This window comes from Aulonocara sp. 'chitande type north' Nkhata Bay, linkage group LG15 (assembly GCF_057382095.1).
Source record: "Aulonocara sp. 'chitande type north' Nkhata Bay isolate Kocher_YH1m ecotype deep benthic linkage group LG15, A_spYH_male_GT1.1, whole genome shotgun sequence".
Lineage (NCBI taxonomy): Eukaryota > Metazoa > Chordata > Actinopteri > Cichliformes > Cichlidae > Aulonocara > Aulonocara sp. 'chitande type north' Nkhata Bay.
In genome coordinates, this window is record NC_141358.1 from 10,619,743 (window position 1) to 10,647,718 (window position 27,976).

The 27,976-nt window shown below is 45.9% G+C and overlaps 1 protein-coding gene across 6 annotated transcripts in view; it reads left to right on the forward strand.

The window, feature by feature from the left end:
- LOC147312567 (prospero homeobox protein 1-like) overlaps window positions 1-27,675 on the forward strand; it is a 35,662-nt gene extending 7,987 nt beyond the window's left edge. For all 6 annotated transcript variants that reach the window (XM_086264052.1, XM_086264050.1, XM_086264048.1 and 3 more), the window contains 4 exons: window positions 28-2,082; window positions 5,994-6,101; window positions 11,071-11,265; window positions 22,678-27,675. In XM_086264052.1, coding sequence (XP_086120178.1) covers window positions 94-2,082; window positions 5,994-6,101; window positions 11,071-11,265; window positions 22,678-22,863 — 2,478 coding nt within the window. In that variant the 5' untranslated portion in view covers window positions 28-93 and the 3' untranslated portion in view covers window positions 22,864-27,675. The remainder of the gene's footprint in view (window positions 1-27; window positions 2,083-5,993; window positions 6,102-11,070; window positions 11,266-22,677) is intronic.
- Window positions 27,676-27,976: the final 301 nt, after the last annotated feature.

A 27,976-nucleotide genomic window follows, 5' to 3' on the forward strand; every position in this document is an offset into this window, starting at 1 on the left:
GCAGCTGTGATTTTTTTCCCCCTCCAGGTACTCAGAGGCTTTGATCCTAGAGGACTGGGTGTGTGGGATATGGCCCAATAGCAGCAGCCCGTGATGCCGGACCATGACAGCGACTCCCTCCTGAACAGACAGACCAAGCGAAGACGTGTGGACATTGGTGTTAAGCGGACCGTGGGCAGCACATCCTCCTCCACAGCAGCAGTCACCACAGCCACCACTGATAACATTGCCCGCGCCAAAGCAGCCATTTTTAGTGCCATGAACTCTTTGAGCTCTCATTCTCACCACGGATCAGACACCGACTCCATGGAGTGCTCCGTTGTGCAGCCACATGGTGGGCCTGGCGTTGTGTCAGCTAGTGACAGTGAGTCCAAGTCCAATGTACTCCGAAAGCTACTGAAGAGGGCCAACTCATACGAGGACACCATGATGCCCTTCCCTGGCACCACCATTATCTCTCAGCTTCTCAAGAATAACATCGCCAAAAATGGAGGAGGGCCCGAGAGGGGAGAAAGAGGGGACCGGGGTGATAGAGGGGACTCTGGCTTCCCTGGATCAGGGCTCTCTAATGCAAGTTCTGATGCTCCCCAAGAGGATGCCTGCAGTAACTCCTCCCAGGACAGCACCCCACAAGAGTGTTTGTCACCATTTGGCCGTCCTCCTGGCCTGGCCACCTTTGACATAGAACGTCTCAATGATGAACACCTGCGTGCCAAGAGAGCTCGCGTAGAGAACATTATCCGTGGCATGAGCCATTCCCCCAGCGTGGTAGTACCTGCTGCTACCCGTCATGAGCGTGACCATGATATGGATGGAGAACGGGACATGGAGCTGGACTGCCCACCTCCTCAGTCTCAACAGCAGGCCCCCAGCAGCCCACGGGGAGGCGAGGTGTGCAGCAGTAGCCGAGAGAACAAGCGTAAACAGCGTTTGCCACAGCAGCAACAGCAGAGCTTCACCCAGCTGGTATGCCAGAGAAAGGAACAGAAGCAGGAAGAGCGACGGCAGCTCAAACTGCAGCTGGAGGACATGCAGAAGCAACTACGGCAGCTGCAGGAGAAGTTCTTTCAGATATACGACTCAACTGATGACTCAGAACACAACGACCTCCACAATGACATAGGAAACATGTCAGAGGACAGCCCAGCCAGGTCTGATAACGGAGGTGACGATCGGGGTGGAGATGACTTGCGCTCAGACAATGAGATGTCTGACCTGGATCCGGGCCATTTCATAGACAGGGCGAGGGCATTGCTTCAGGAGCAAGCCCTGCTGGCTGACGGAGAGAAGCCAAGAAGAGAAGGGCTTAGCAGGAACAAAGGACACGGAGGTCCGGGTTCCTCGATGCATGCTGAAGGCAAACAGCTGGCAGAAACGCTGAAGCAGGAACTCAATTCTGCCATGACCCAGGTGGTGGACACAGTGGTTAAGGTGTTTGCAAAGCCTCCACGCCCTACACCTCAGCAAGCCTTTCCTACACTTTCCATACCTCCTGAAAGATTTCCTACTGCTGTCAATGGAGACAACCCCAACTTTCACACCGCCAACCAGAGGCTGCAGTGCTTTGGCGATGTCATCATTCCCAATCCGCTCGACTCCTTTACCAGCATGCCCGGGATCCCCGGCGCAACCAATGACCAAACTGAGGCACTGCCCTTAGTAGTGAGGAAAACACCCAGTGAGCACCACCACCAGGCCTCAGCTGTGGGTGCCCACGGTGGAAACCACCACCCCGCCCTTCACCCCTCCTCACTCTCTGCCTCCATGGGCTTCAGCCCCCCATCATTTAGACACCCCTTTCCACTGCCTCTCATGGGCTACCCTTTCCAGAGTCCTCTTGGCGCACCCCCAGGTAGTTATACAGGCAAGGACCGTAATTCACCAGACTCCATGGACCTGTCCAGGGAAAGCACCAGCTTGAGGACCAAGATGTCGTCAGGTCATCACCTGGGGCACCACCATCGCTCTTGTTCTCCAGCACACCCCGGCAGCACAGCCGAGGGGCTCTCCCTGTCCCTCATCAAGTCTGAGTGCAGTGATCTCCAGGACATGGCTGACATCTCACCCTACTCAGGCAGCAATGTATCCTTTAACAAATCAGGGTGGTGTGCGTGTGAGTGTGCGCGTGTTATCGGTCTCAGCTGCGTTTGACGCTTGAAAGGCCAAATAAATAAATGTTTTAACATTGTGTGGTCCCAACTTACAGAGGCATCAGACTATCTCATGCCTCTGTAAGCCAGGGGGGGGAAAAAAATCAGATTTCTGGTGGTAATTCCCCATAGATACAGGTTCGAAACACTGCATCTGAGCCACAAAGAGTTAAAAATCAAATCTTTTTGAGTATGTTTGAAACTAGCCTAAGAAACTGAGAAATTGTTGATGAATCACTTTTCCTCCCACTGCTGTTCTCCTCTCCATTGTACTGCATTGTTGTATTTATTTTTACACTCATACCTCTTCCTTCTCACAGCACCCTACAGCTTTTTCTTCCATCTTCAAACCTAAGTGCTTTAAAAGCCTTCTTGTCACATATCGCTTACTCGCAAAAGATTAGGCCCCCCACGACATTAACCACCCCAATTCTCTTTATAAAAATGGCCTGGAAGAGCAAGGAGGGGAATAGCTTCCTGGAACTTGGCACACAATAGTCTTATATAGCCTGCCTTATAGTTTAACCCCTGTGTGCCCCAATCATGCCCTGTGGATAAAGAGGCTATCCCCTATGGGAGGCTCAAATTGAATCCCCTGGGGACACGGGACTAATAGCTTAAACATTCAGTGCCTTCTCCGTTTCCTGTGTACCTCCTTAGTCCCTAAGTATTCAACACCCCTTAACCCTCATAAAAGTTTGATTGGCGTCACACTACCTTTTTTTGTCTTCGTATCATTAACATTCATTATGTGCTTAACTAATTAATCCTACCGCTTTGTACCTGTTGTCGATATTATTAGCGAGTGAATATGTACACTTAACACTTTGGTTCCCTCGTTTGTGCACACCTGAGTGCAGAGCCTTTTGTGTGTCTGTGTGCATGGATGCGTGTGTGCGTGTCTTTTTGTGTGTGCGTGTCACAAAAGGTTTGCCCGAGGATTCGGGAAAGATGTATATTTATGATTGCTTGTGTTTTCTCTTGTGTTCCTCTTATCATCCATCGCTGTTGTAAAAAGCCCACAATCATTGTCGTTTCTTCTCTCTTTTTTTCATTTCATAAAGATCTGTCAACAGCCCGGGGGGCCCTTCGGCTGTTGCTTGGCAGCCAAATACTTCTTTTTTTGTTTTCCCTCCCTGCAACCCCCCACACCCCCCTCCTCCCTCCTTTCTGTCTTTTCTTTGAAGCGGACGTTAACAGGTGTTTGCAGCGAGCTGTTTATCTTTCATTACCTCGCCTTGTCTTGTCTTCTGACCCAAGGGTGAACGCTTTCCAGAGATCCATAATCCTTTGCTTCTACGGGCTCCCGATGGAGGGATGAAAAGAGAGAGACATACAGAGACTGAGAGAAAGTAGAGAACAATCAAACCACGTATGCCAGATGCTGTGGCTTTCATTGTAGCATTTATAAATTCAGGGCATTAACAGACGTACTCTTAAATGGAAAAGAATCGAAAGAACATGTCCACATGTGTTTGACATGTGCTTGTTTTTATTTTTTTCATATTTTATTTCTCAATCCACAGGTTTCGAAGCAAAGTTGGCCATTTACGAGATATAGTTTTGCGCATTCTTTATTTTAATTAGCGTGACATGTATGAATTTGTTTGTTTGAATTTGCATCTGTTTTTATAGCAGCTTCCATTAGTGTGTTTTTTTTTCCCTAAGCCTCAGAAGTCAGGGACAGCTTGTCAGACATTTTGCGAGGTGTGTTCAAGTTCACCAGGTCTCGGCAGTATTGTGGAGCAGATGGCTGCTATCAATTTCCTCATTTGTTCACAGTCCGACTCCAAATTTTCTTGTCCTTACACCTGGAATTAGGAAGTAGAGCAGCTATTTTCCTCTCATGACTTTGGGCTTTGGGGAAGTGTTGTGAGAATGATGATGTCTTGTCAGATGTGGCAGGCGAACAGTGGGCCAGCTGGTGTGAGTGCACCATCATGACAAAATAATAGCCTTGCACACCACCCCTAAGTCCAATCACAATTACATTTGCAAGCTGTGAGTGAATTGGAAATAGAAATGTCTCATTAGGAAATATGAAGCTTCTTAATTGGTGGCTCAGTGGAGGTGGTATGGTGATATAACCGGAGAGGTGAGACCTTAACATCTTTGTCTTAGAACAAATTTTAATTTCGGCGATAAGGACGTAGAGAGAGGGGGTGGGGGGGGGGGGGGGGGGGGGGGATGAAGCGACCCGTATACTAATTGAAAAAGCAAAAACAAATTAATCTAAGTGTAAAAGCGTGGCTTCAAACAAATCCCACCTTGCCTTATTGCAACAGAGATCTCTTTTCCTTCTGCCTCTCCCTCTCGCTCGCTCTGTCTGAAGATCCCATTGTATCCCCTCCACTCGGAGCAGATGGTGTGGTGTGGAAAGTGAAGTGCTGCTCTTTTGGCCAGGCCTGTCAGAGTAACACCAGCCTGCCAGGGTTTCCCCCACAAGACCCTCGCTGCGTATACAACTGACTCTCCCCTCTCTCTCTCTCTCTTACTGAATCACACAAAGTAGACAGGGTCTTTAAGGAGCCAACCCAGCGTGGTTCAGCATTTGCTGGCTTTGCCGTGTAACCCCGAGGCCAAGGGCAATCCAATCGAGCAGCTGATGCCTTCTTCCCGCTCTATAGTTACAGCTACATCTGGACACTTGACTGATTTTAACGGCCGCAGTCACCCCGGTTCATCATAAATTATGTCGAGCAATGTATCCTGTCCGCTCAAGTGTAAACAGTCTTCGGGAAAACTTAGAGCTGTATCTCCTGTGTGATATAAATCCCTGCCTCGCTGATGAAAACCCTTGTTGAAACAGCCCGGGGTTTTAACACGTTCCCCCGCCCCCCATCCCCTGTTCCCTTTTCAATGTCTTATCCTCCAGATTGATATTATCAGTTGCATTATACGGCCGTTAATTCACCATGGAAATGGCTTGGGCCGTTCGGTGGCGCAGATGTGTTTCATTCTCCCCATCACTGGCTGAGTCCAAAGCCTCAGAGCCCCTCTTCTCCTTCTCCTCCTCCTTCTTTTGCTCCTCCAAGGGTTTGGCAGCATCAGAGGAGCTGGGGGGCAGGGGTGGAGCAAGGGGGTGGAGGAGGGGGATGTAATTGAAGGCTGGAACCATGCTATCCCTCAAGGTGCCCCCACCAACCCATCTCCATCCGCTCGCTGCTGCTCAATCCAGGCGATCCATTAGGAAGACGAGGGAATCTGACGTGTATTTGAATATAGTCTCTGTGAGCACGAGCTGGGTTTTTGTGCCGGTGTTCAGGACTATCTCCTAGACCTTGTTTTGTCACTGATATGAAGCCAACATCAGACAGTCATATTCAGGCTTGGCATGTGCTGTCGCCAAGCCATTAGGCCTTCTTGCCCGTCACTGGCGTTAACTGCTGTCTTTGTCTGTGATATGCAAATGTCTCCTTTTTTCTTCTTCCTTTTTTTAGGGGGGGGCGGAGGTTAGCACAGGGTGTAGGCAAAGGCGTTTGCTCGCTTTGACTGTGAAATGAGCCTCCTTATGTAAAAGCAAGAGCTGTAGTGCTGGCCAGCTTTTTATTTACCGTGACGCTCTCACACCTGATACGCACGATGCTAATTGCAAGCAAATGGTTCTGCTTTGGTGCACTGTCTTCAGCCTCCTCAACCCCCCTCTGCAGTAACCCCGCACTCATGCCTAAAAGGAAATTTGGTTACCCACCATCCAAATGATTATTTCTTGCCAAAATTACTGCCATTTATTACCAAGTTCTAGTTTGTGGCAATGTCTGTGTTTGCTTGATGTAGAAGTTTATTTTTGATGTTCTCCCCCCTCAAACTACTGTCGTTTTCCTTAATACCAGCTGTTTTCAGATCCAAGAAGGTCTCTCCCCAAATCATCTGAAGAAGGCCAAGCTCATGTTTTTCTATACCCGCTACCCAAGCTCTAACATGCTCAAGATGTATTTCTCTGATGTCAAGGTGAGTCCAAAACATGCTCATGATCTACAGACTTTCTTTGACCTTACAAACCTTTCCATTTTTGCCAGACACCCTTCAATAATTTGCTTTTAATGTTGCTTTGACGATCTCTCTGTTTGCTGTCTCGTGTGTAACAAATGAAAGACAGGCAGACACCTTCTCCGACTTTGTCTTTTGCTCCAGTTTCTTCTCTACTTCCAACACACCTGCTTTAAAAGGGGAAGTTTGATTTGTTAATTGTGATATGCCAGCTTCGGTTGCCACGAACAATGTACACTTGTCTTCCCTTAAAACGATGTTGTTTCCTTTACTAAGGCATTGGCTTTATGCAAAAGACGAAAGAAGAGGAAGTGGAATGGGTTTACGTGAGGGAGCTGTAGAGCCTATAAGTATTCTAAAGATAAAGACCGGGATGAGTAATGGAAGGGTGGAGAGGGCAGAGAGGAGGATGGAGCCTAGAGACAGAGGAGTGGTTATCTGAGCAGGTGTAAGGAGGACGGTTTAATGGAGGGAGAGGCGAAGCAAACAAGTTCAGTCGGGGAAGACGGAAGGGATAAGTGCAAGCGCCACTTGGGAGTTTAACGAAAAATTTGGAAAAGGAAGAACAATACTGCACAAGAAAAAAAGGACCAGTAACACAATGGCCGTTGTAGATAACATGGTCGTTTTGTGTTATCGGGTTTTTTTTTTTTATGTATGTATGCTTCTTTTTGGACTACACAGAGGAGTAAACACTGTGACAGACCCAGGTTTTCTCATTCAAATCAGAAGATAACGGTTCCCTTTTTTTCTCCCCTCTGCTCTTGTGTGCTGTCACCACCAACCGTGACTCGCGGTTCACTTGACTTTCACTCGTGATTTCTTTGGATGTTTGGAAATTCTCACATCATTTAAAAAAAACCAAAAAAAAAAACCATTACAGCTTCAGACTGATTTCAATTTTCCTGTTCTATTTTTTTTTTTTTTTTAAACAGCGCAAACACTTAATATTGAAGGCTTTTAACCATTTTGCTCCAGTGACTAATCATTCCCATGGAGGTGGCCTCTCCTCATGAATGGCCTCATCAGATACTTAAACAAGGTCAAGATAATTAAGGGGATTATGAGTCACACACTGGTCTGTTTTTGTTTCCAGAGGAGGACAATAGACTCGAGCTGTAAATTAGAAGACATGTATGGGAATGAGACCATCTAATTAGATTCACCCCGCGCAGCCTCTTAGCGAGTGGTTGTCTTCAGACAAAAAGTCGTGAAGGCTAATCGGGTCCTGACTAATCAAGTCTGGACTGTCAAGAACCCTATGAACGTGGGAAGTGGGTTGCCCTAACAAGTGGAGGACGCCATGACTGTTGTTCCCCTTCATTAAGCTTCTTTTATGACTTTCTTTCTTTACTTTGAGGTGTTTTTTTAAATGTTTTGTCACGATTCCATTGTTGATATGACAGAATATCCTCTCACTAGCTCGAAGACATCTCTGTTATTGTTACGGATATTGTTATAATGATTGGCGAATAATGAAATATTAGATAAACGTATTCAGTCAATTAATAAAGTCAGCTAAAGTTATTGTACTTTGGCTTTACAGTATATGAATTATAGGTAGCTTTGATTTTGCTGCTTTTTCTACATTTCGCTTTCATTTTCAAGCAGCCACAACCTCCCTCACCTGCACTTTTTATTTTTCTGGTCCATCTCTCTGTGGCTTTTAGCAACAAGCCTCAGCATTTGGGCCAGTCATGTGCTGTGGCGGCAGCAGAGGCCAGGACGGTTTTTCTCTTTTCTATATGTCATTCCTTCTCCTTTCTTTTTTTCGCTGATGGTGTGGCATGGTATGTGCGCCTCGGCGGGGCCGGGGAGAAAGAAAAGCCAGCGGCTGGATTTTGAGTCACCGCAGTAACAAAAGCCCGCTTTCCAGGGCCGCTTTTTGTGTGCAGTCAGCCAATAGGCAGCCAGAGATTATCTCCCACAATTCACTCCTGCGAAAACAGGAAACGTTGGAAAGCCCTGATGACTGTGAAGGGGCTTACGAGAGAGAGAGCGGGAGAACGAGAAAGAGAGCGAGGGAGGCCCGCACAGGCTTCTCTGTCTTTCTGCTCTCCTCTCCGGTTGTTCTGGATGGTAGCTTAGCGCTCTGAGGTCATCTGTGTGCTTTCTGCTCCATTGTTGACCACCATATCAGAGAAAATGTTGGCGAGAGAGACAGTTTGGCCTTTCATCTGCATGCCTTTCAGCATCTGAATAACATCTGAATAAACCCCACACCACAAAAAACAAAATCTACTTTAAAACAGTCTACATAAATATGAATGATGTGCGTGTGAAGTTTGTGAGTGACAGTCAAAGCACTGGAATACTTTTGGCAGGCTACTAATATGGTTCAGATTAAAGATACTGCAGTGTTTTCCTTTTGTGGTCTTAAGTATGCGTTTGTGCATGAGCACAACATGCGTGTGAGCGTGTGTGCGGCGCTTTCTATCTTGTGCTCTTAACACTAAGCGCTGACCTTTCACAGGCTCTCGAGTGTGAGTGTGAGAAACACGCTTTCACTGTCTCTCTCTCATCTGCCTCTCAGCCAAGTGAGTGCACGTACACACACACACCTTTATATATGCTTATATGCTGTGTGTGTGTGACTCGCACATGCACACACAGACGTTTTCCTCACTGCATCTCATGTCTGTGCTGGCTGACCCCTGCCAGCTCTGATTAAGGAGCTGCAGTGATGTGCTCCTTTGAACCGATTCCCTCCTTTTACACTGAACACACTCGTCCTTAGCTGCTATCAGGGGGTGTCGGTCCCCCCACCAGCAACTTAATGAACCAAGACTGCTGGAAGCTGTAGGGGGACTTGCCAAAATTAAATCCCTGAGTGTATTGAGTGCAGTTAATGCGGCTATAATATAATTTAGTGTATTTACCTGCACTCTAGTAAATATTGTATCTTTTTTTTTGTATGCCCTGTGCTACTGCAGTCGAGCCCTAATACATCTTCTCCCAAGCTGTCGGTATAATAAAGTAATCTTTGTCCGAAGTGACAAATGTGTCCGTCACTCAGCTGTAGTGACACCTAAGGTCTCCTGCATGAGCGATGGCAACTCTTTCACTGATTTCAATCTCAGTATGTAGTCCTCAATTGTGCATGTGCTCAGATGCGCGCACGCACACGCACGGTCTCGTGGATTCGCCAAACAAACACCAATTCACTAATTTGCCCCCAATAGAATGCGAGAAATGCTTTACGCTACACTGACAACTTAAGTGAAACAACGCGTTTGTGCACCGTCACACTTCGCCAGCCTGCTGCATTATGTGTGTTTAAGAATAGCCCCGTGCAGCCCAGGTATTTGTAAGTGTCAGTAGTTTGTTTGTTTGACACTCTGATGTCACGACCCCAGCTTGCTGACTGCTCACGTTCCTACCCTCTACCCCCCGCACCGCCACCCCCAGTGAAACGCCATTGTCCGACAGCACTGACCTGCACCCATCCTCCTCTCTTGCAACCCTCCCCTCCACCCCATTTATGCTCACCCTGCACTTTAGGACAGCCGCCATGCTACCCCTCCTCTCTGCACACACCCTCCTAAACCCCTGCCAAACAATGTCGAGCGGACTTATTCTTTTCCACTCCGCCATTATGTCATCCGCTGATCATTCCAGAAAGGCACGGCCCACTCCTTTAGCCCTGTTCCACCTTGGTGCGGCTGTTTCACCACCTCTGGTTCCCCAACTTTTCTGCCCGTTTGGTTCCTCCCATTTTGGTGCGCTTGCGTGTGTTTGACTGCCATCCCAGATTACAAAGTGTGTGTGTCTGTGTGTTTGTGTGTCTGTGTTGTCGAACAATGGCCAGAGTCTAATCTCCATGTCAAAACCGCTCTGCCTCCCCAGCGAGCAGTCCGCTCAGCGTTTAGTAGCGTTTTGTCCTCCTATTCTTCAAGCACCACAGAAAGAGCAGAAAGGAGGGAGGAGTGAAGGCCTGTGAGTGTGTGTGTGTGTGTGTGTGTATTTTTGTGTGTGTGGATGTGGGCGATGGTTTAGGGGTACAAGTTTTTCAAAATTTTGAGCTCAAGCAGTTTCAAGGAGTCTGAGCAGCAAAGCAAAAATGTTCTGTGTGTATGTGTTTTTAGGAATTAAATTACAACTTTGAGTGCAACATTTTATGGTTAGGCAAAATCCTGAGCCCCTGGTGTCCTTATCTAGTTGTATGGATGTTTAGACAGTGTGTTTTCACTGATGAGGCCAGCCGGAAAAAAGAGCTGGGAGACCCGTAGAGCTTCTTAATAGGTTTACCTCGCCCTATTGAATCCAGCCGAGCGGCACAGATCAGATAGCCACAGTGCTTATCTCTGTCTCTCTTCCTCCTTTCCTTCTTTCTTTGCTCTTTTTCTTCTCCTTTCTTCCTGTGCGGGAGGTGCGGAAAGGGGAGGAGGATCAGAGTGTAATTGGTGAATGGGGTTAAGTACATGTTTGAGCCCCCCGCGGGCCAGGGCGCTTCAGATGATGACTTAATCGTTTTTCTGGTCAATTATGTGTTTGCGGTCTCACCCCCTCTGTTCCACCTCTCCCTCCACTCTCAGGGTTATGATAGGGGGGAGGTCTGCTCCCAGCGGGGAAGATGAACCACAGCCACACACATACACTCTCTTCCACTCCCTCTTTTCTCGCCTTGCCCCCCTCACGGCTTGCTGTCTTAGTTAATATCTCTATTATCTTCCCTCACTCCATAACCCGGGTTTCTCGCCACCTCAGATCACGCTTCAGCTCTCGTATATGAAAAGACACTGTGTCATCCTTACACTTCTTCTCCCCTCACGCTCAAATCCAACAGCTTAATTAGGTCTACAGAAGACAGCCTTGTCTTTGTAAAGTTTGCACGAAGCGTATTTGCATATTTCAAAATGTCTTTGAATTGAATTTCGTGTGAAGCAGTCTTCCTAAAACGTGCTAAACCCTCCCTCATCTCTTATTCCAGTTTAACCGCTGCATAACCTCCCAGCTGATAAAGTGGTTCAGCAACTTCCGGGAGTTCTACTACATTCAGATGGAGAAGTTTGCCCGGCAGTCCATCAATGACGGAGTCACCGGAACAGAGGAGTTGAGCGTCAGCCGAGACTGCGAGCTCTTCCGAGCCCTCAACATGCACTACAACAAGGCCAACGACTTTGAGGTAAACACCAGCCAGGTTTCAGCGATTCTGTGCACGCCACACCGTAAAAACTGCACATGCTCCTAAGGAGGAACTGAGTACACATGCCGCCCTTATGAGCAGAAAAAAAAAAACTGCTGAATTTCACCTGATACCTGGTGATGTAGGCGGGTACTGTGACACCGTGTCCTCTCTGACACTGTCTCACTGCAACTGTTCTCAATGCTGAGTTCAAGTGTCTTATACATCCTGTGACACCGTGCTGTAATGCACAGTATAAGGTAGCTTTTGCGCCATCACATAAAGCCCAGAGTGTTTTTGTTTGTGACGGTGCATTTTCTCAGGGTTTGTGTGAAGGGAAAGTTCCGAATCACCAGATCGGAAGATCCGTGTTTTTCACTCCAGTCTTCGTGAGAAACTCATCTAATGAGGAAGAAGCCTCGCTGACAACTTAACAGTTTTGCATTTATCGTTGTTAATTTCCTCTCGGGAGGGCGCCTGTGTGTGTGTCTGCAGGTTTGTTTCTGAAAAACGACATTTTACTTCCCCGTATTCATTTACCTGTCACTGTGGCGTGACGTTTATGTGTGTATCTTCTAGCGTATTGCAATCATAAATTCTCAGCAGGCAACTTCACCTTTAATGTGTTTCATTTCTCTCACTTCTCCTTTTGCCTACCTTCGTGCGTGTGTGGCGGTGTGTGTATGATGTTTCAGGATCACCCGAACTCTCTCAATGTCAGCTGACAAAAGACCTTTTAAAAGCTTGTTTTAAGATGGCCCTGAAGAGAGTTGGATTTGGGGTGTGTGCGCGCATGTGTGTGTGTATGCAGGTGAGCACTCGTGTTTGTGTATTTGTTATAGAGAGATTGAGCCTGTGTATGCGAGGGTTTTGTTGTTGCTGCATTTCCCAGTGTCCTGTTCACCTCGAAGGGTACGGCCGTCCCTTGGACCGGCCTGGCATGCTGGCAAAGCACTTCTCCAGCATATGTGTGTGTGTGTGTGTGTCACTTTGAGGGGGGAAAAATCTCACTGTTATCAAGGTTAAGCGTCCTACTGTTTTAGTGAGGGGAAGGGGAGAGAAAGAGAGTGAGAGGGGGGTAAGGGGGAAGAGGGAGATGGATAGATAGGGGATAGAGGGTGAGAGCTTAGAGACAAAGGAGAAAGCGATGAAGGGAGGGATGGAAAAAGGGAATTGAGGGGCGAATGGAAAGGGGAGAAAGAAGGGTGGAAGGAGAGATGGGGGGGAGAAAGAGAGATGACGTGCAGGAGCGAAGTGCCCTTGCGAGCAGTGGGAGTTTTGCAAGCACTCACATTTAAAGTGCCTCACTCTCTTTCTCTGTGTTTCCGTCTATCTCTCTCTGTCATTATTTGTCCACTGGGGCTCTTCTATGTGCACCCAAACACACACACACACGCAGTTCCCCACATCCATCTTCAACCCTCTTAAGGGAGGCTTTGAAAGAGTGTAGCAGGCACATATGAGGTCTTAATATGGCAAAAGGCCATCAGAGCAAAACAGAAGGAAAGTCCTTCTATTCAACTGCTCGTGAGGAGCGCAGAAATTATTGCGTGAGTCAGTAAGACTCGGGTCTAAACTAAAACAACAGCAGCGCTTTACCTACTCTGACAGGACAATGGTAAGGATTTTATTTTATTTTATGTCTTTATTGTGTTCTAATCATTAAGGGTTCTTTTTTTCCCTTAAATTTGATATTTTCCAGAAGACTGCTTCAGCTTTCATATCAAATTATGCTCTCCCTGTGAGGAATCACCTGACACCCCTAACAGGAAATGGAAGTCCCTTTTGGGAAACGAGCTACCAAAAAACACCCCACTCCAGAAATTTGCTGGGTGTACAGTCAGGCCGACAGAGATCTTTTAAAAGATGCTCTATGCAGAATGATATATATTAATTATATAGTTGCTCATATGTGGACTGCACATTAATACTACTAATGGCTTAAACTAGTAAAGGTTGGCTGAAGATGGAGTTTAAATTTCAAGTAGGTTTGGCTTTTTGGCTTTTAATGTAAGTAAATTTGAAAAATGTAACTAAGTGAACCTGTAAACACACACAGCGTACAAGCTCACACTACAAATGGCACCATACATACAAAACACACGAAATGACATTCTTGGATAGGTTTGCGTGACTCACGTAATCTCCATGACTGGAGTTTGCAAATCCTAAAAAACTATGCACGCAACATCCAGTCAATATCCCGTACTTGCCCACACAGCGTTCACATGCCACCCCCTCCCCCGACAAAACCCCTTGTTTCTGAAGCATAAATTAGATGAGGCACCTTTTAGACAAGACTATCATTCTTCTCCTGGAACCAGGAAGTTACTGTTGAAACAGGCTTAAGGGGAACAGCCTATTTGCATACATAAATGTAAAAATTTGCAAGAAGACAGACAGAGAGGAAAAGAGTGAGAGAGGCCAGGTGAATAAGTCTTCTGTTGGCCGAGGAGTTGCAGCGGTGGAGGAGGGTGGGAAGGTGTTTTGCATATTAAGGTTTTTTTTTTTTTTTTTTGCTGGGCAGGTGTCTGAGAGATACAGGAGCTGATTAGAGTTTAGCACAAGGAAAATTTGCCCAGCCATGCAAATTCTAACCCCCCTGACAAACCAACCGCCTTGGTGAGCACGAAGACTCTGCGTGCAAGAGTGTTAGTGTGTGGCTTTCGGTGCACATGTGTGGGTGTTATTAATGTGTGTGTGAGTGTGTGTGTGTGTGTGTGAGTGCGGGTGCGTGGGTTGTGTGTTTTTTGCTTTTTGATGTTTGTGTGGGAATGATGTGTTTGTGTGTATTACATATGTGCGCGGACACATTTGTTATGTTTTTTTTCCCGTCTTATGTGTGTGTGTGTGTGTGTGTGTGTGTGTGTGTGTGTGTGTGAGTCATAGAGGTAATGTGGAGATGGAAATGTACTGGATGTGTATCAGGATGCCCCCAAGGCCCTTTTCTGTGGATCTCTCCCCTTTCTCCTCCACCTCCTCCTCCTCTTCCTCCCCTACCTGCCTGCACCACCACTTGAAACAGGAGCCTACGCAGATTCAGCAAGCACACACACACACACACACACACACACACACTGAGTTTTCCCTTTGCCAGATTCTGCATCATCAAAGTTCCATCCACCTTGGTGGCGTCTTTGGAATGAATATGTCCTCTGTTTCAGTGATCGCACACTGAAACACACATTAACACACACACACACGTCTGTGGCCTTTCTTGTTTGATGCTAATCTGCTCTGTCACTGTGCTGGCCTAAAACGCTCCCCATCTCCCTCCCAGCTTCTCTTTTGTCGCGATTGTTTCCCCTTTTCCTTTCATATCCCTCCTCCCTCATTCCCTCTCGTCGTTCTCTCTTCCTTCTGTTCCCTCCCTCCTTTCATTCTTTCATCCTTCTTTTTTGCATGTCTTCCGTTATCCCTCCCCCATTCCCCCCCCCCCCTATTAGGAAGTTTTAATGGCATAATTGTCACATTCCTTCTGGCACAATGAACACCAGCAGTAATTAAAGAGCTTGCCGTTAATTATCTAGACCCCGGCTCTACTTTCCTCTTTTCTCAAACCCCCCTCCTGATCCCCTCTCTTCTTCTCTTTCTTCTCCGCTTCTCATTCGCTCTGTCCATCGCCATCAAAGTCTTCCGAAACACACCCGGCCTCCCAAAGCCTTGACTTTGAGCGAGCAGCGCTTTCATGTGAGGACTCAAGTGAAAATTCTCACTTAGTGTCCTTTTTCTTTTTACTCTGCAGCCCCTCTGCCTGTCTTTGAACCTCCAATGACAACACACATCATCTTTCATAAGACAGGAATGTGTGTGACCTGGTAATGGGTTAGAGACAGCGGGGGGAGAGAAAGAGTTTGAGGGTCTCATAAAGAGGCAGTTTTATGATGGCTCTGGGAAACTCTCAGATTTCCATAAGGCAGCCTAGGCCAAGTTTTCTCTGTCAGTGACCACTCCTCCCACAGAGGGCACACACACATACACACACCTGGGCGCTTAAAGAGGAAGTCCCTGTGATCTCTATGTGAGAGGGAGGTACCAGCAAAGGCGGTGAGAAGCCCCCGTCTGCATACACACACCCGGGTATCATGTGTCCTCCCTTATCAGCTGCTCTTTTTTCTATTGCAAAGATGTTTCACTCCTTTTCTCTCTCTTCCCCTTTTGTCCGTCTGTCATCTCTCTATTTGAATTGATAACATCCTGCCATGGAGATTCTCTGCTGTGTTTTTATTTGTTTCTTAAAGCTAAGGGACAAAACTTTCTTTAGTCCATCCTCTTCTTCCTTTCCCCAACTTCTCCTCCCAGCGTCTCCCTCCTTCCCGTGCTCTGAGTGTCTCTCCATCCATTACCAGAGCCACAGAGAGCTGAGAGCAGATGCTGTCTGTCCAACCGCCGTGCCCCATAGCATTGTGTGCTTCACCTCTCCTTCCCCCCGCTCTCCCTCGTTCCTCCTCTTCACGTCCCTCTCGGGGCTCCATTTGTTCTCCACCCAGAGAGGCTAATGTCTGTTTTCTCCTCCTCCTGCCGCCACTGTTGCTTATCCCCTCCCCGTCTTGCACTCCTTCATTTCTGACCCCCTTTTTTCCCCCTATTCCTTCACCACATACGCTACGGTGTGTTTGTGTGTGTCTGTGGGGCTCGGAGGTGGGATGGGGTGGCATTGACCGCATTTGACCTCAGGGAATTTGAGGTGAAAAGGTCAGAGTCACTGCATTGGATGCACAGTGACGCAAACAAGTATAAACATACATAAGTACCTAAAAACACAGGCTTTCACACAGGTGTAGCGCTTGTACTCAAACGGCTCTAGGGTTCTCTTTGAAAAGCGATTGAAGACAAAAGGAGGTAGAAGATGGAGCACGAGAGATGAGAAGCTGGCGGTATAGATTTAGGTTCAGACCTGCCAAAAATACAACCAGTACAATTTGCCAGTGGGTTTATGTCAACAGCACACATGCACACACACCTCCCATCGCCCTCTTCTCTCCCTCATCTCGTCTACACAGCATCTACTTTGGTTTACTTTCCTGCCTATTAAAATCTCACCTCTCCTCCTGAACATTTAAATCTGCAGAGCAATGCGTCACGCGCAGCGGCAATACGTAAAATAATCCACTCGTCTTGTGTAAACATATTCATGAATATGTTTGCCTTTTGCTTTTCAGAGAGATGATGAAAAGCCTTCGAGTTAAGGCAACGATGCTGACCTGAGGGCGGGAAATGTCTTGCGTTGTGCAATCATATTTGTTGTTTTAATAAACCTGAACTGAGTCACAGGTAGACCTTCGTAGATTCGGGCTGAGATAAATAAGACTGTGAGATGTAATAACTTGGTGACGATAACAGGCTCGAATGGTCCGTTTTCCAAAGTTTGCCGTCATAGAATTAGGGATATTACACTCTGCCGTGTCACTGGAATTGAGGTGGAAGGAATTTTGTTTGTTTGTTTGTTTGAAGCTCAAAAATCAGCATCTCCCCAAAAAGCAACAACTTTACTTACCTTTTGGATAATCTGTTCGTCAATTCTTCACTTCAATTCTGCTTTCTTACAAGCTGGCAAGATACCAACGAAAAAGAAGTGAAGACATTTGTTGTTGTGGTGCTAATTGTTCAAAGTGAGACTTGCATCAAGATTACTGTTCCCAGGTGGTATCTGCTGGCAGGAGTAAGCGCATCTACAAAATGGATCTTATTCTAACAAACCTTCAGATATCAACCCAGACCTTCACTGAACCGTGAGCGCCACTTCAAACTTGTCTCATGACTTTTGAATTTTTTTCTTACGGAGAAGACTTAGAGAAAGAAAAGAATAGAGCGTGTGATCATCTGCTTCTCGCTGAATAGCTTGGGGCTATTAAGGACCCCCGTTTGACACACCCTGACAGGTCTTTTCTTTACTGTGAAGGCTGTGTGTGTGTGTGTGTGTGTGTGTGTGTGTGTGTGTGTGTGTGTGTGTGTGTGTGTGTGTGTGTGTTTGCATGTATGTGTGTGTGTGTGCATATATGTGATTTACAGATTTATTCTGTGTTCCGATTAAATGACCGGAGCTGCGTGTAGAGCCTGGGGCAACAGGGGTAGCAAGGAATCACTTAAAGAACTACATGATCCCTTTGCTCCTTTTTCACCTGCTCGTGCACATAGACACACACACACACACACCATCTTGTTGTGCTAGCTTGCTTTTTCCAACAGCGCACACCCACCTCATCCTCCTCTTCCTCTCTTCTTCTCCCCTCTGCTCCCTCCTTCTTTCGCTCCTCCTTCTGTCCCTGGTCACCTTGTGAGGGGCAGCCTGCTCTGTGGCACAGCTGCTGATTATGTCATTATTTCTGGACCATTTTGGTCTCCCTTGGTGTGTGTGTGTGTGTGTGTGTGTGTGTGTGTGTGTGTGTGTGTGTGAGAGAGAGAGAGAGCGAGAGAGAGAGAGGCTAATGAAGCGTGGCAAAGGGACGCATGCCAAAATGACCAGGGCGTGCATCAGAGCTGCAGATGTGTCAAAGCAACCCCCCAATATCTTACACACACACACACACATGCACGCACACACACACTCATGCTTCCCCCACTGATGCCAGACGCTCCCTCCTTCAATCCAATCTGCAGTTTATTATTTTTCTTTCGTCTCCTGCCATCTTGCTCCTTCACTTGCCCTTCCATTCCATCTACTCCTATCCGTCCATCCATCTTCTATCCTCCCTCCTTTGCCGCACCTCCTTGCGCTCCATCCTTTATTGTTTGCCCACCCACCCACCCAACACCCTCCTTCCTCCTACCCTTCTATTCTTCCTCTCCCTCCCTCCCCCTCTTCTCCTCCTCTCCAGATGTCCTGTTCCTATCTTCCAGACTCCCTTGCTCCTTTCTTTCCCTTCTGCCTCCTGCGCTCTCAGTCTCTCAAAGCTGAGCTGACTTCCTGACCTCAGGAGGCCCTGTTACAGCGCTCAGTGACCCCCCCCCCCCCTCCCAGATTGGCTTCTCTCACCCATGCAAGCTGAGTCGATGAATTTTTAAGTCTCCAGACATGGGACAAACTGTGATTTCAGAGCTCCCCTGCTGTTAGCAGCTATTCTTTGTACACACCACGTTTTGTCGATTGTAGCCTTCAAACAATTGACAATTTCTTGAAACTGAAGGGACAGCAGGAGGAGAGGAAAGAAAAATTACCATTGTGGATGGGATAGGAGAGCGACTTCATCAGTGTCTTTGACCCTGGCATGCCCTTGACTCGCCAGCAGAAGTGCACCTTGAGAAAAGTCCATGTGACGCTTATGCTCGTGTCCACATAAGCACACCAGACAGCAAGATATACACACACATGTATGCACGACAGACCCTCAAGGCTCCCTGTTCTCAAGGCTATCAGTGGAGTGAGGGTGGCTGATGTTTGCTCAGCTTTGAGGCCCATTTCCCGTCCCAGCAGTCTCCTAAACGCTGGTGCAAACCTCTCCAATGAGAGATGTCAAGAATGAAATTATATTTTGGACAATGTTGCGAAAATGAAGAAAAAAATTTAACTACGGATCTTCTGTGACTTTTCCCGATTGGTCAGATTCTTCAGCTGTGGCACAATCTTATCGGATGGGGGGGCAAGCGTGGTGAGGGGTAGGAAGAGAGGGGACATGGGTTGTGTTTGTCCAAAATGACAGTATGGACCAAGGGCTTATCAAGACCTTTGTAGATTATTGATTGGAGCAGATATGTGAGGCACGGGAGGCTTATGGGCCAGTGCATGTTCGAGGTTTGCAAACCTCTGGCTTGACTCGCTCAAATGTCAGTTTCAGCTCTTGTTTTCAGACCCTTTACTGTGTGCAAACTTTAGATTACTTAAGACACGGGTATCACAAAAATACTTATTGGATATCAGAGTCAGATAACCCCCCATCTGTGGCATTGAGTGCGCTACAAAATCTATAAATACCACGTCTCACAAACACAAACACAGTGACCAAAAAAGCATGGGAAGTGTTGGTATTCCCAGGCTGAGTTGGGGTTAGGAATTAACCTGGCTTGCAGCGAGGGCTTATGTTGTGTCCCTGCATTTCATCCTTCAAGGCAAAAGCTTGCTAGAACACTCACTCACACTTACACACACACAAACACACGCATACAGCCTTATCTTCCAGGGTCTTGTCTTGTTTGGCTAACACTGTGCAAATAGAAGGTGCAATACATCTCCTGACAGTTCCCAAAAGCAAAGGGGAGAAACACGTTGGTCAAACAAACAGCCAACCCTGAGTCACCGAGAGAGAAGAGATTTCTCAGGCTTTACCGAAACACATGCGAAAGACACAGGCCCGTGCACGCGCGCACACACACACACACACACACACACACACTTGCACACAGAGTGTGTAACAGTAGCCTTTATTTTGAGGGCTTGGGCCTCTGGCTACCTTTTTAAACGTTTGTCTAAGCAGTCTTAAGATGAGGGCTGCTGCTCGAGTGAATAGCTCCCAGCAAGCCGTCCACAGGCTCCTATTGTCCTCCGTCATATTTTATTATCTCATCAAAAAGCAGGAAATCCGATTCCCTCTCTCTGAAAAAGAGCTTATCCTTCTGTCTCAAAGCAACCTGTCACGAGTGAGAGAGAGATGGACAGAATGGGGAGAGAGTGTCGTGGGGGAGAGGGGGCAGCCATTGAAAAAGACTGATTTACCGCCTTAGTGCTATCAACCCTACTTTCCTTTTTCTTCCACCCTGCCTTTCTCCTTGATTAGAAGGCCCCCTAACACCAAGCACAATGTAAATGTCAGGGTATTGCAGCCTTATCATCTTTGCCGATTCTTTCCACCCCTTTTCCCACTCCGTCTTCCGCTTTTCATATTGTGTTACACAGGGCGAGAGCATTCATTTTCATGAGAGCTCTTTATTGGTTGATTTTTGAATGCTTTGCTGCTGCCTGCCGCACGCGTTTGCCAGCCAAAATTCAACATGAGCAAGACAAGAAAGTTTACCCCTTCTGTGTTTTGCTAGTCCAAATTAAAGGCATTACATTTAAGCTTACTTTTTTACTCCACTTTTGAAAAATGGACCAAAAGTCAAAGAGAAAAGGTTCGTTTTCAGATTTAGCCTGCTTGGCAATAGATTCACTCTCAGTCACCTTGTTTGCCTTTTCCAGGCGTCACTCCTCTCACACACACACACACACACACACGCAACTCCACATCCTTCCCTTTCCACCACCTCGCTGCCTCTTTCCATCCATCCCTCTCTCCTCCCTCTCTGTTTGTACATCTGTCCTTTAATTTTGGGCTCTGCTGAGAAGTTGTTAAAAACCCCTATGAAATATGTATGAAGGATTGTGAGCCACGCGATTGGCCCCATTTACCGGACAGCCGAGCGAATGAACGGCCACACTGGATAATCCCCCACAATGCCTCTGGAACAAAGGCCCAACAGCTGACCCTAGAGAGACATAGAAAGATGAAGAGGGAGGGAGGGAGGCAGTGAGGCGGTTTGGGGGGGGGGGGGGGGTTAGAATTGGACAAGGTGGAAGGGGGTGCAAACAGTTTAGGCTCACTGCTGGTCAGGAGGAAGCTCAGTCACACACACACACACAACTCACATGTACTCGCAAAACAAAGGCTTGTGGGACAGGAATAACTCCCTTGTTCTGTTGCGCCGCTCTCTCTCCTTAGACTCTTCTCGGCCCCTCCTTCTCTCGCCATCTCTCCCTCCCTCCCATTCTCACTCTCTCAGTCAAGAGGATCTGAAATACCAATACCCTTTTCTCCTTGACATTGCTTTCTCCTTGCAGTCAGCATTTTGCTGTCCTTTTATAGTCAAAACGTCAGGAGAAATTCCATGCAGGAATATTCTTAGTAATGCGGCACTCCCTGCATCTAACACCAGGGCGCTACGCGGCACCGTCCCGTTAGCGAGGTCTTTCGGGAAAAGTGCACGCGGGCATACACACACACACTTACTGTAGCTGGCCTCAAAGCGGGGTCATTGTGCCAGTATTCCGTGAACGACAAGCAGCCCAAACAATGAATTATATCCACTTTTATCCCACCAGACGGGAATTCAATATTTGGGGAATTGGGTTATCTTTCGTTTTTTTCCTTTCCCTCTCTCTCTCTCTCTCCGTCAAACACACACAGACACACAGTGCACAAGCTCCTTATTCACAACTCACCTTTTCACTTGAGTAGTGGACAGACACACACACACCAACCAGACACACAGGCATCTTAGCCTCCATTCATCACCCCGAGGGGGGTTGGTAGCTGTCCCATGTGTGTTTAAGTGCATATGTGTGTGGTTGAAGAGGCCTGTCGGTGTGTGTGGGTCCTTGTCCATCGGTGTGTGTGTTCCAGTGGCCACTAACCTTGCTGTGTCCTGACACTCCTGATGAGTATCTGCAGGACACTGGAGGAGAGGAGTGGAGTACGCACTGTCAGGCATTTGGGCAGGCTGCTGCTGTATGTGTGTGAGACAATATGTGTTTGTGTGTGTGAGCATCGAGGGAGGCGGGCAGGCAGACAGTCAGCATTATCCAAGCAGGTGACCCCTGAAGGCTGCGTCGCCCTGGAGCTCTGAGTCGAGGAAAGAGACTCAGCCAAATACACCAGGGTACCCGGTGCGTGAGTGTGTATGTGTGTGTGCGTGCGTGCAGCGAGCATTATGTAGAGCTCTGTCACAGTACAGGATGTCTCATCTCCTTGGCACAAGGAGGTGTGTCCGCTGGTGTGTGTGCTCACACCAGCATAAGCGTGTGTGTCTGTGTGTGACAGAGTGTTGGCTTGGGGGAAGGTGTCACAGATCTTTGCCAGACTAATCATCTCCATGGTGTCGGTGAGCGCTGCTGTCAGGGACACTAAAGAGGCAGCGTGTCTCCCCGTTCCCAAAGCATTTAGTACTTCCTCTTTCGCCAGCACCTCTCTGTCGCTCTTCAGCTCCGCTCTCTTGTTTGGTCGCAGATTTACAGTGGGACTCATAAACATGTCACGCCCGCCACGCTGCTGGTGGAAGGTGGGGGAAGTGGGAGGTGTGAGAAACCTGAGAATTCGCAAGAAGTGACTTTTCTCAGGCCAACACCTCAACCGGCGTTTAAGGAAGTAGCGACTCAAGAGACAGGAGATTTATGGTTTTACATCCACTTTGAAAATATGAACATATTCTACAACTGGGGGGGGCGAAGACTGTCGCTGTTTGGGAAAGTTGGTTTGGGTTTTGGCAGTCGGTCAAGTTTCGTTCCCATTTTCCTCAGTATTCAGTGGTCGAAACACTTTTAGGGTTGGCATTATAACGAAGTGCCTTAAAATCAAACCACTACAACGGTGCTTTTGTGTCGAGTGACATAAAGGACGCAAACTTTGCAGTGAGTCTTAAAATACCTTAAAATAGGATTTCCTCCGTGTACTCCTCACATCTGTTTACACAATTGCTCATTCCTTCCTTTCTGTGTTCGCGAAGGTCCCTGATCGTTTCCTGGAGGTGGCAGAAATCACACTGCGAGAGTTCTTCAATGCCATCGTGGCCGGCAAAGACGTGGACCCGTCCTGGAAGAAGGCCATCTACAAGGTCATCTGCAAACTGGACAGCGAGGTCCCAGAGATCTTTAAGTCCCCAAACTGTCTCCAAGAGCTTCTACATGAGTAAATTTCACCTCCTCCTCTTCCTCCTTGCTTACCGCTTTGCGCTTTCTTTGTTTTTCTGATTTCATAGAATTTCAAAATTATATTATGATTTGTTTTTTTCCCTTTTCTTCAACTTTACTTTTGATTTCCTGTTTTTTTTTTCTTGTTTGTTTGTTTTTATTTTTATTTTATTTTTTTTGAATGTATGAAAGTTATGGAGTAGCATTCCCAATCTAAAGCCCCTTGTGGCAGTTCCTAAATGACCTAGCTATTGTGTTCTTGTTCTTATATTATGCTGGTTATTATATGTTTTGTTTTTCTATGACTCTGAATTGAAGAGGCTCTGATCTTATTGGGTGTTTTTATTTTTATTTTCTTGGACCGTGTGAACACTCTGTTTGGCCTGTTCTGTGATCAACACTAACGGCGCCCTCCATGTGTGGAAAGAGTTCCCGAGTTCCCATTTATACTGCTAAGAACATAGGCTGGGTTCCCTGAAGACTTGACTCGTGGCACCCACAGAGGCCCCTCCAATTCGGGGGGTATCCATGTGAACTGCCCCACCCTACCCCCTCTTTCCCTAATACAAAGTGGGTGCCTAATAGACTGTGCTATTGAAGATGTCCCTAACAGGACAGGCACATGCACACATGCACACAAAAAGCAAGGCCTAGTGAGGTTGTTGACTGGACTAAAACTGGACTTTTGGTACTGGTCTGTGAGACTTGGACCAGTGTCAAATAGCTACTGAGCTCTACCATTTTTCTTTTTTTCTTTTTTTTTGAAGTGTGTTTTCCCTGCAAATAGGGGCATTGTGTTTATTGGGTGTACATTATTATTTTTGATTACTATTCTTATTGTTGTTGTTTATGATTATTATTTGTCACTACTGCTTGCTGAAGATTGGCACTTCAAGATTTGTTTGTCCCTTGATGCCGTTGCTGAAAGAAATAAATTATTGCTATGAATATTATTCCAAAAGATTTTTAGATTCTGAAGTATTTCCCCCCTCCTCCTCCTCCACCTTCCTCATTCCCCATTTTCCTTCTCCTTACTCACTTTCCTCAGTTTGTTCATCACTGGCGTGGACTTTGGTTTTGTTTTGTTTGTTTCGCTGTTTGGTTGCTGGGGCAACTTTGCTGGATTTGGATTTTATTCCAGGGAATTTATTAGAGTGGGCTTCTCTATTCACCTGTAGTGACAAGCTCATCCTGCACAGGATCAGTCCAGTAATGATGCTAAAAATAACCAACATAGTCTAAAGAAACATGAAGTAAATAAGAAGTATTTGGTAAAAGTGTGTTTTCTTGATTTACTATAGCTGTTCCACCTTTGAAAACTAATCTGCTCCCCCTTAAAGAGCACTTCTTCATCTAATAACAAAATATTTTTCTACGTCTGTGTTCTGAATTAGTGAACATACATAATAAGTGCAAGTCTGATTTTTTGTTTTGTTTTGTTTTTAATTTTTATAGCACTAAACAGCTCACGTGAAAGAAGTTAACATATTTACACTGCTGGCTCTTAATGTGGTTAGCTTATATATGGTGTAAATGGCATTATGAAGTTACTTTAATAGCAGTCGATACTTGAATATATCAAAACCTGAAGTACCGGTTTGTTAACTGAACAGACGTGAAGATAAAAGGAATCTATTGAGGCTGATAAACAGCCGTTTATTAATTCTGCCTCAAGTAGAACTTACCCTGATGACAACACACACACACACACACACACACACAATGCTCCTTCCCTCTATGTTCACCTGCTGCTGAGTGATTTAGCTTCTCTCTCAGTGCAACAACATGAGGTTAGAGGTGAGCACTCTTCCCCCAGGGGGTAGACGGAGAAGCTCTCAGCACTACAAAGACCAGGGACAAAGGCGCAGAGCAAGGAGCAACATGCACCTGAAGCCCTCTGCTCTGTCCTGCCGTCCCACACCGGCAGCTTTTAAGACCCAAAGTGTGTCTCTGTTCAAGCCACTGTGCCCAGTTTGTTAAACGGCATTCCTTTCACTTTTACCTGAAGTTCTAATCCCAAATTTTTTCACTTGAGCTGAACTTCTATATGTACTGTTTTTGATTTGTTTTTTACCTTCACCCATCCTCTCAGGCTGTTAAGATTTTACGAAGCAGTAAGTATTAGATATTAGATGACCTTTTTGAAGAGGTAAGTTTGAAGCAATGAGTGGACTTTGATATTTTGCTTGGTGCGTGCGAGCTAGCTGGTGATCTCACCTTGCGACATTGGCTTATAGTGTGTCTGTGTGTGCGGCACAAAAGATCAAAAGGGGCAGGTTGCTTAACCTGCTGACTTGTCTAAGCGAGACAAAAGGCCTGACAAAAGAAGGCAGAGAAAGACAGCGAGCTACTCCCTTCATTATGTCCCCCTTCTCTTCCCCGGACAGTGTTCTTCTTAAGATCCGGAGCCCTGAGAGAGCGAGCGGCGCACATTTCTCACTGAAGGATGGGCTAGGCCCTGCATGTCTCAGTCTCAAAGCACCAGCCAAGGGCTCTAAAGCGCCACAGACAAAGGATAAAGAAAGGAAAGGACACTTTTATCTGATGCGCAGATTATTATCGTTCCATGCCCTCTCCCTTCCTGCAACTCCACCCTAAACTTAAAGAGTTCCTGCGTCTAAAAAGATTAATTCAGGATAATGAAGAACTTGTGTGCAAAAAAAAAAAAAGGAAAAAAAAAAAGAATAAATAAATAAAATAAGGATTAGCAAGACCTTAACGCCGTGTTGAGAATATTTTTGTCAGGTTTTGTTTTCTGGGGTCGTTTAATTTTTAGGATAACATTATTGAAATGCATATATAGCCTTTTTTTTATAATGTAAAGTATAAATCTATGGGAAAAAATATATAGTGCAAGTTCTTTGAAAGGCACTGTTAGAAACTGTTTCATAAAAGAAATCCTGAGGGTATTTTTAGTGACAGTTTTGTTGCAATCTGTATTCTGAATGAGTTGTTGGTAGATTAGGAGCAATAGTAGTAGGTTTTTTGCAGGTTTTGTGACCAGTTTTTCCTTTTGGTTTCTTTACCTTTTTTGTATTGTGCTGAATGGCTGTCTTCTGGAGATCAAAAAAAGAAAAGAAAAATAAACTTGGAATACCTTTTCAGAGTATGAAATATTGTTGTCGCTGCTGTAAATACTGTCAGGATGAAACAAAGAATAGCTGTACAGATTTTTTTTTTTCTATTATCACTCAGAGTGCTAGAGAGGGGTGAGTGGTTAAAAAAGGAAAAAAAGGAGACTTCACCCACTCTCCAACTGGACTCATAAGCACTCTTCTGAAATATCCACAGAGGAGTGGGGTATTTTTTTTGGTTTGTTTGTTCCCCCCCTCCCTCTGCCATGCCTTTAACGGGAAACGGTTTCCCATCGGCAGTGCCCTTGAAGTTGCACCAGCATTCATTTCTTTAATTTTCCGAACAGAACGATGCATCAGACGAGCGGTGGGGTAACGGTGGGGTAACGGTGATGTCACAGCGCGGCCCGTTGGCAGCCTGTGCTCTTTGTGTCATCCAAAAGAACAAGGGCAGATTTCCGCCAACGTAGCTCTAGATTTGACCCAAGAGACAGACAGGAACTCATTGTCATCAGAAGACTAGTGCCATCCATGGATGGGAAACACTGTACAGTGACAGATTAAAGGGAAAAAAAAAAAAAACCAGATTGCGGATTGAAGGGGAAAAAAAAAACAGCAATTTGTACCCCCTTTTCACTGGGTTTAAAAGTTGATGAAAGTTTGGAATTTTGTGGAATTTCTGTATGCTTTGCAGTACGTGCGCATGTGTGTGTGTGCACTGTATATGACTGCGTGTGTCTGCGTGAGAGAAAAGACCGATTATGAGAACCTGTGAACCAGTGTGTGACACAATTCTCAACACTGTGGCCCCTCCCCCACCCCTGGGAGTACCATCCTGACATGTAAATGACTCTCATTAAGCGTTTGGCAACATGTGTTTGGTGTGTGCGCATGTGTGTGTGTGTGTTGCGATAATTTCCTCTGATCTGTTTTCTGACCTGTTTGAAAGAGGTTTTTGTTTCTCGATGCTTTCAGTAGTAATTCCTTTTTTATTATTATCACATTGCTCCTCTTTTATTGTAAATATCAATGACGTGGACTTACAGTGATAAATACTGCCTTTGTATAACTTTAGCAATATGTTATGTAAATAATGTTTTGTTGATGCTTTTTGTATGACATTATTATTCAATTTTAGTGCAGTAATTCCAACTGGAACAGCCATGTTTTTCGGATACAGTCTGAATAGTTACACAGGTTGTAAAAATAAAACTCATGACATGGCTGCTTTTTTTTTTTTTTCCTGTTATCGGTGTCTATTTGTCTTGCAGATTTTGTGTAATTTATTGGTTTAATTTATCCTAATTTATTTGATGTTGTTTCATTTTGTTTTTTCAAACAGGGAAGGCTGTACTGCATTTGAATAAGTAGAACCAACTTAAAAGATTTTACACTTTAACGAATTTACAATTTCAAAAAAGAAAAAAAGTTAAATTGACAGAAAAGATGAGTGGGGATTTTGGCAGCTACGTGAAACTGGACAGTTAAAACAAACAAAAAAAACTGGATTTGACAGGGCAGAGGGTGGACTTGAAAGCCGAAACTAGTTTGAAGCAGTTTTGTATTTTCTCTTGAGATTTTTTCCCTTGTATTGCTTTGGCCCAGCCCAAAAACAACCAGTAGTCAAATTGCCTTTCGTGCCTTCACCCTCTATGAACTGAATGTATGTGCAGTATATATGCAAGCTTGTGCAAAATGAATAAAAAATTGAAATAAAAATGAAAAAGAGAGTGAAAAGTGGCAGCTGTTTGTGGTTTGTTTTCTGTGTTTGTGTTTAAAGCATGGGGGGGGGGGGGGGGGATCTGACTTTATAAAGATATCTATACTTAGAAATATACATGAATGCTGTAAAAGCTGGTGCTTTCAGTGAAGAACATACTAGCAGAAATCTATTTTGTTCCGCTAGCAAGCATTAAAAAAAAGAATCATGGAAATTGAAATAATCAAGTGATCAATTTAGAAGTGCTGTGGTAATTTCAGTTAGTTTCTGTATAAGCTGATGGGTGTATAAAGCAGTTTATTGGGTTTCTGTGGCCAAAAA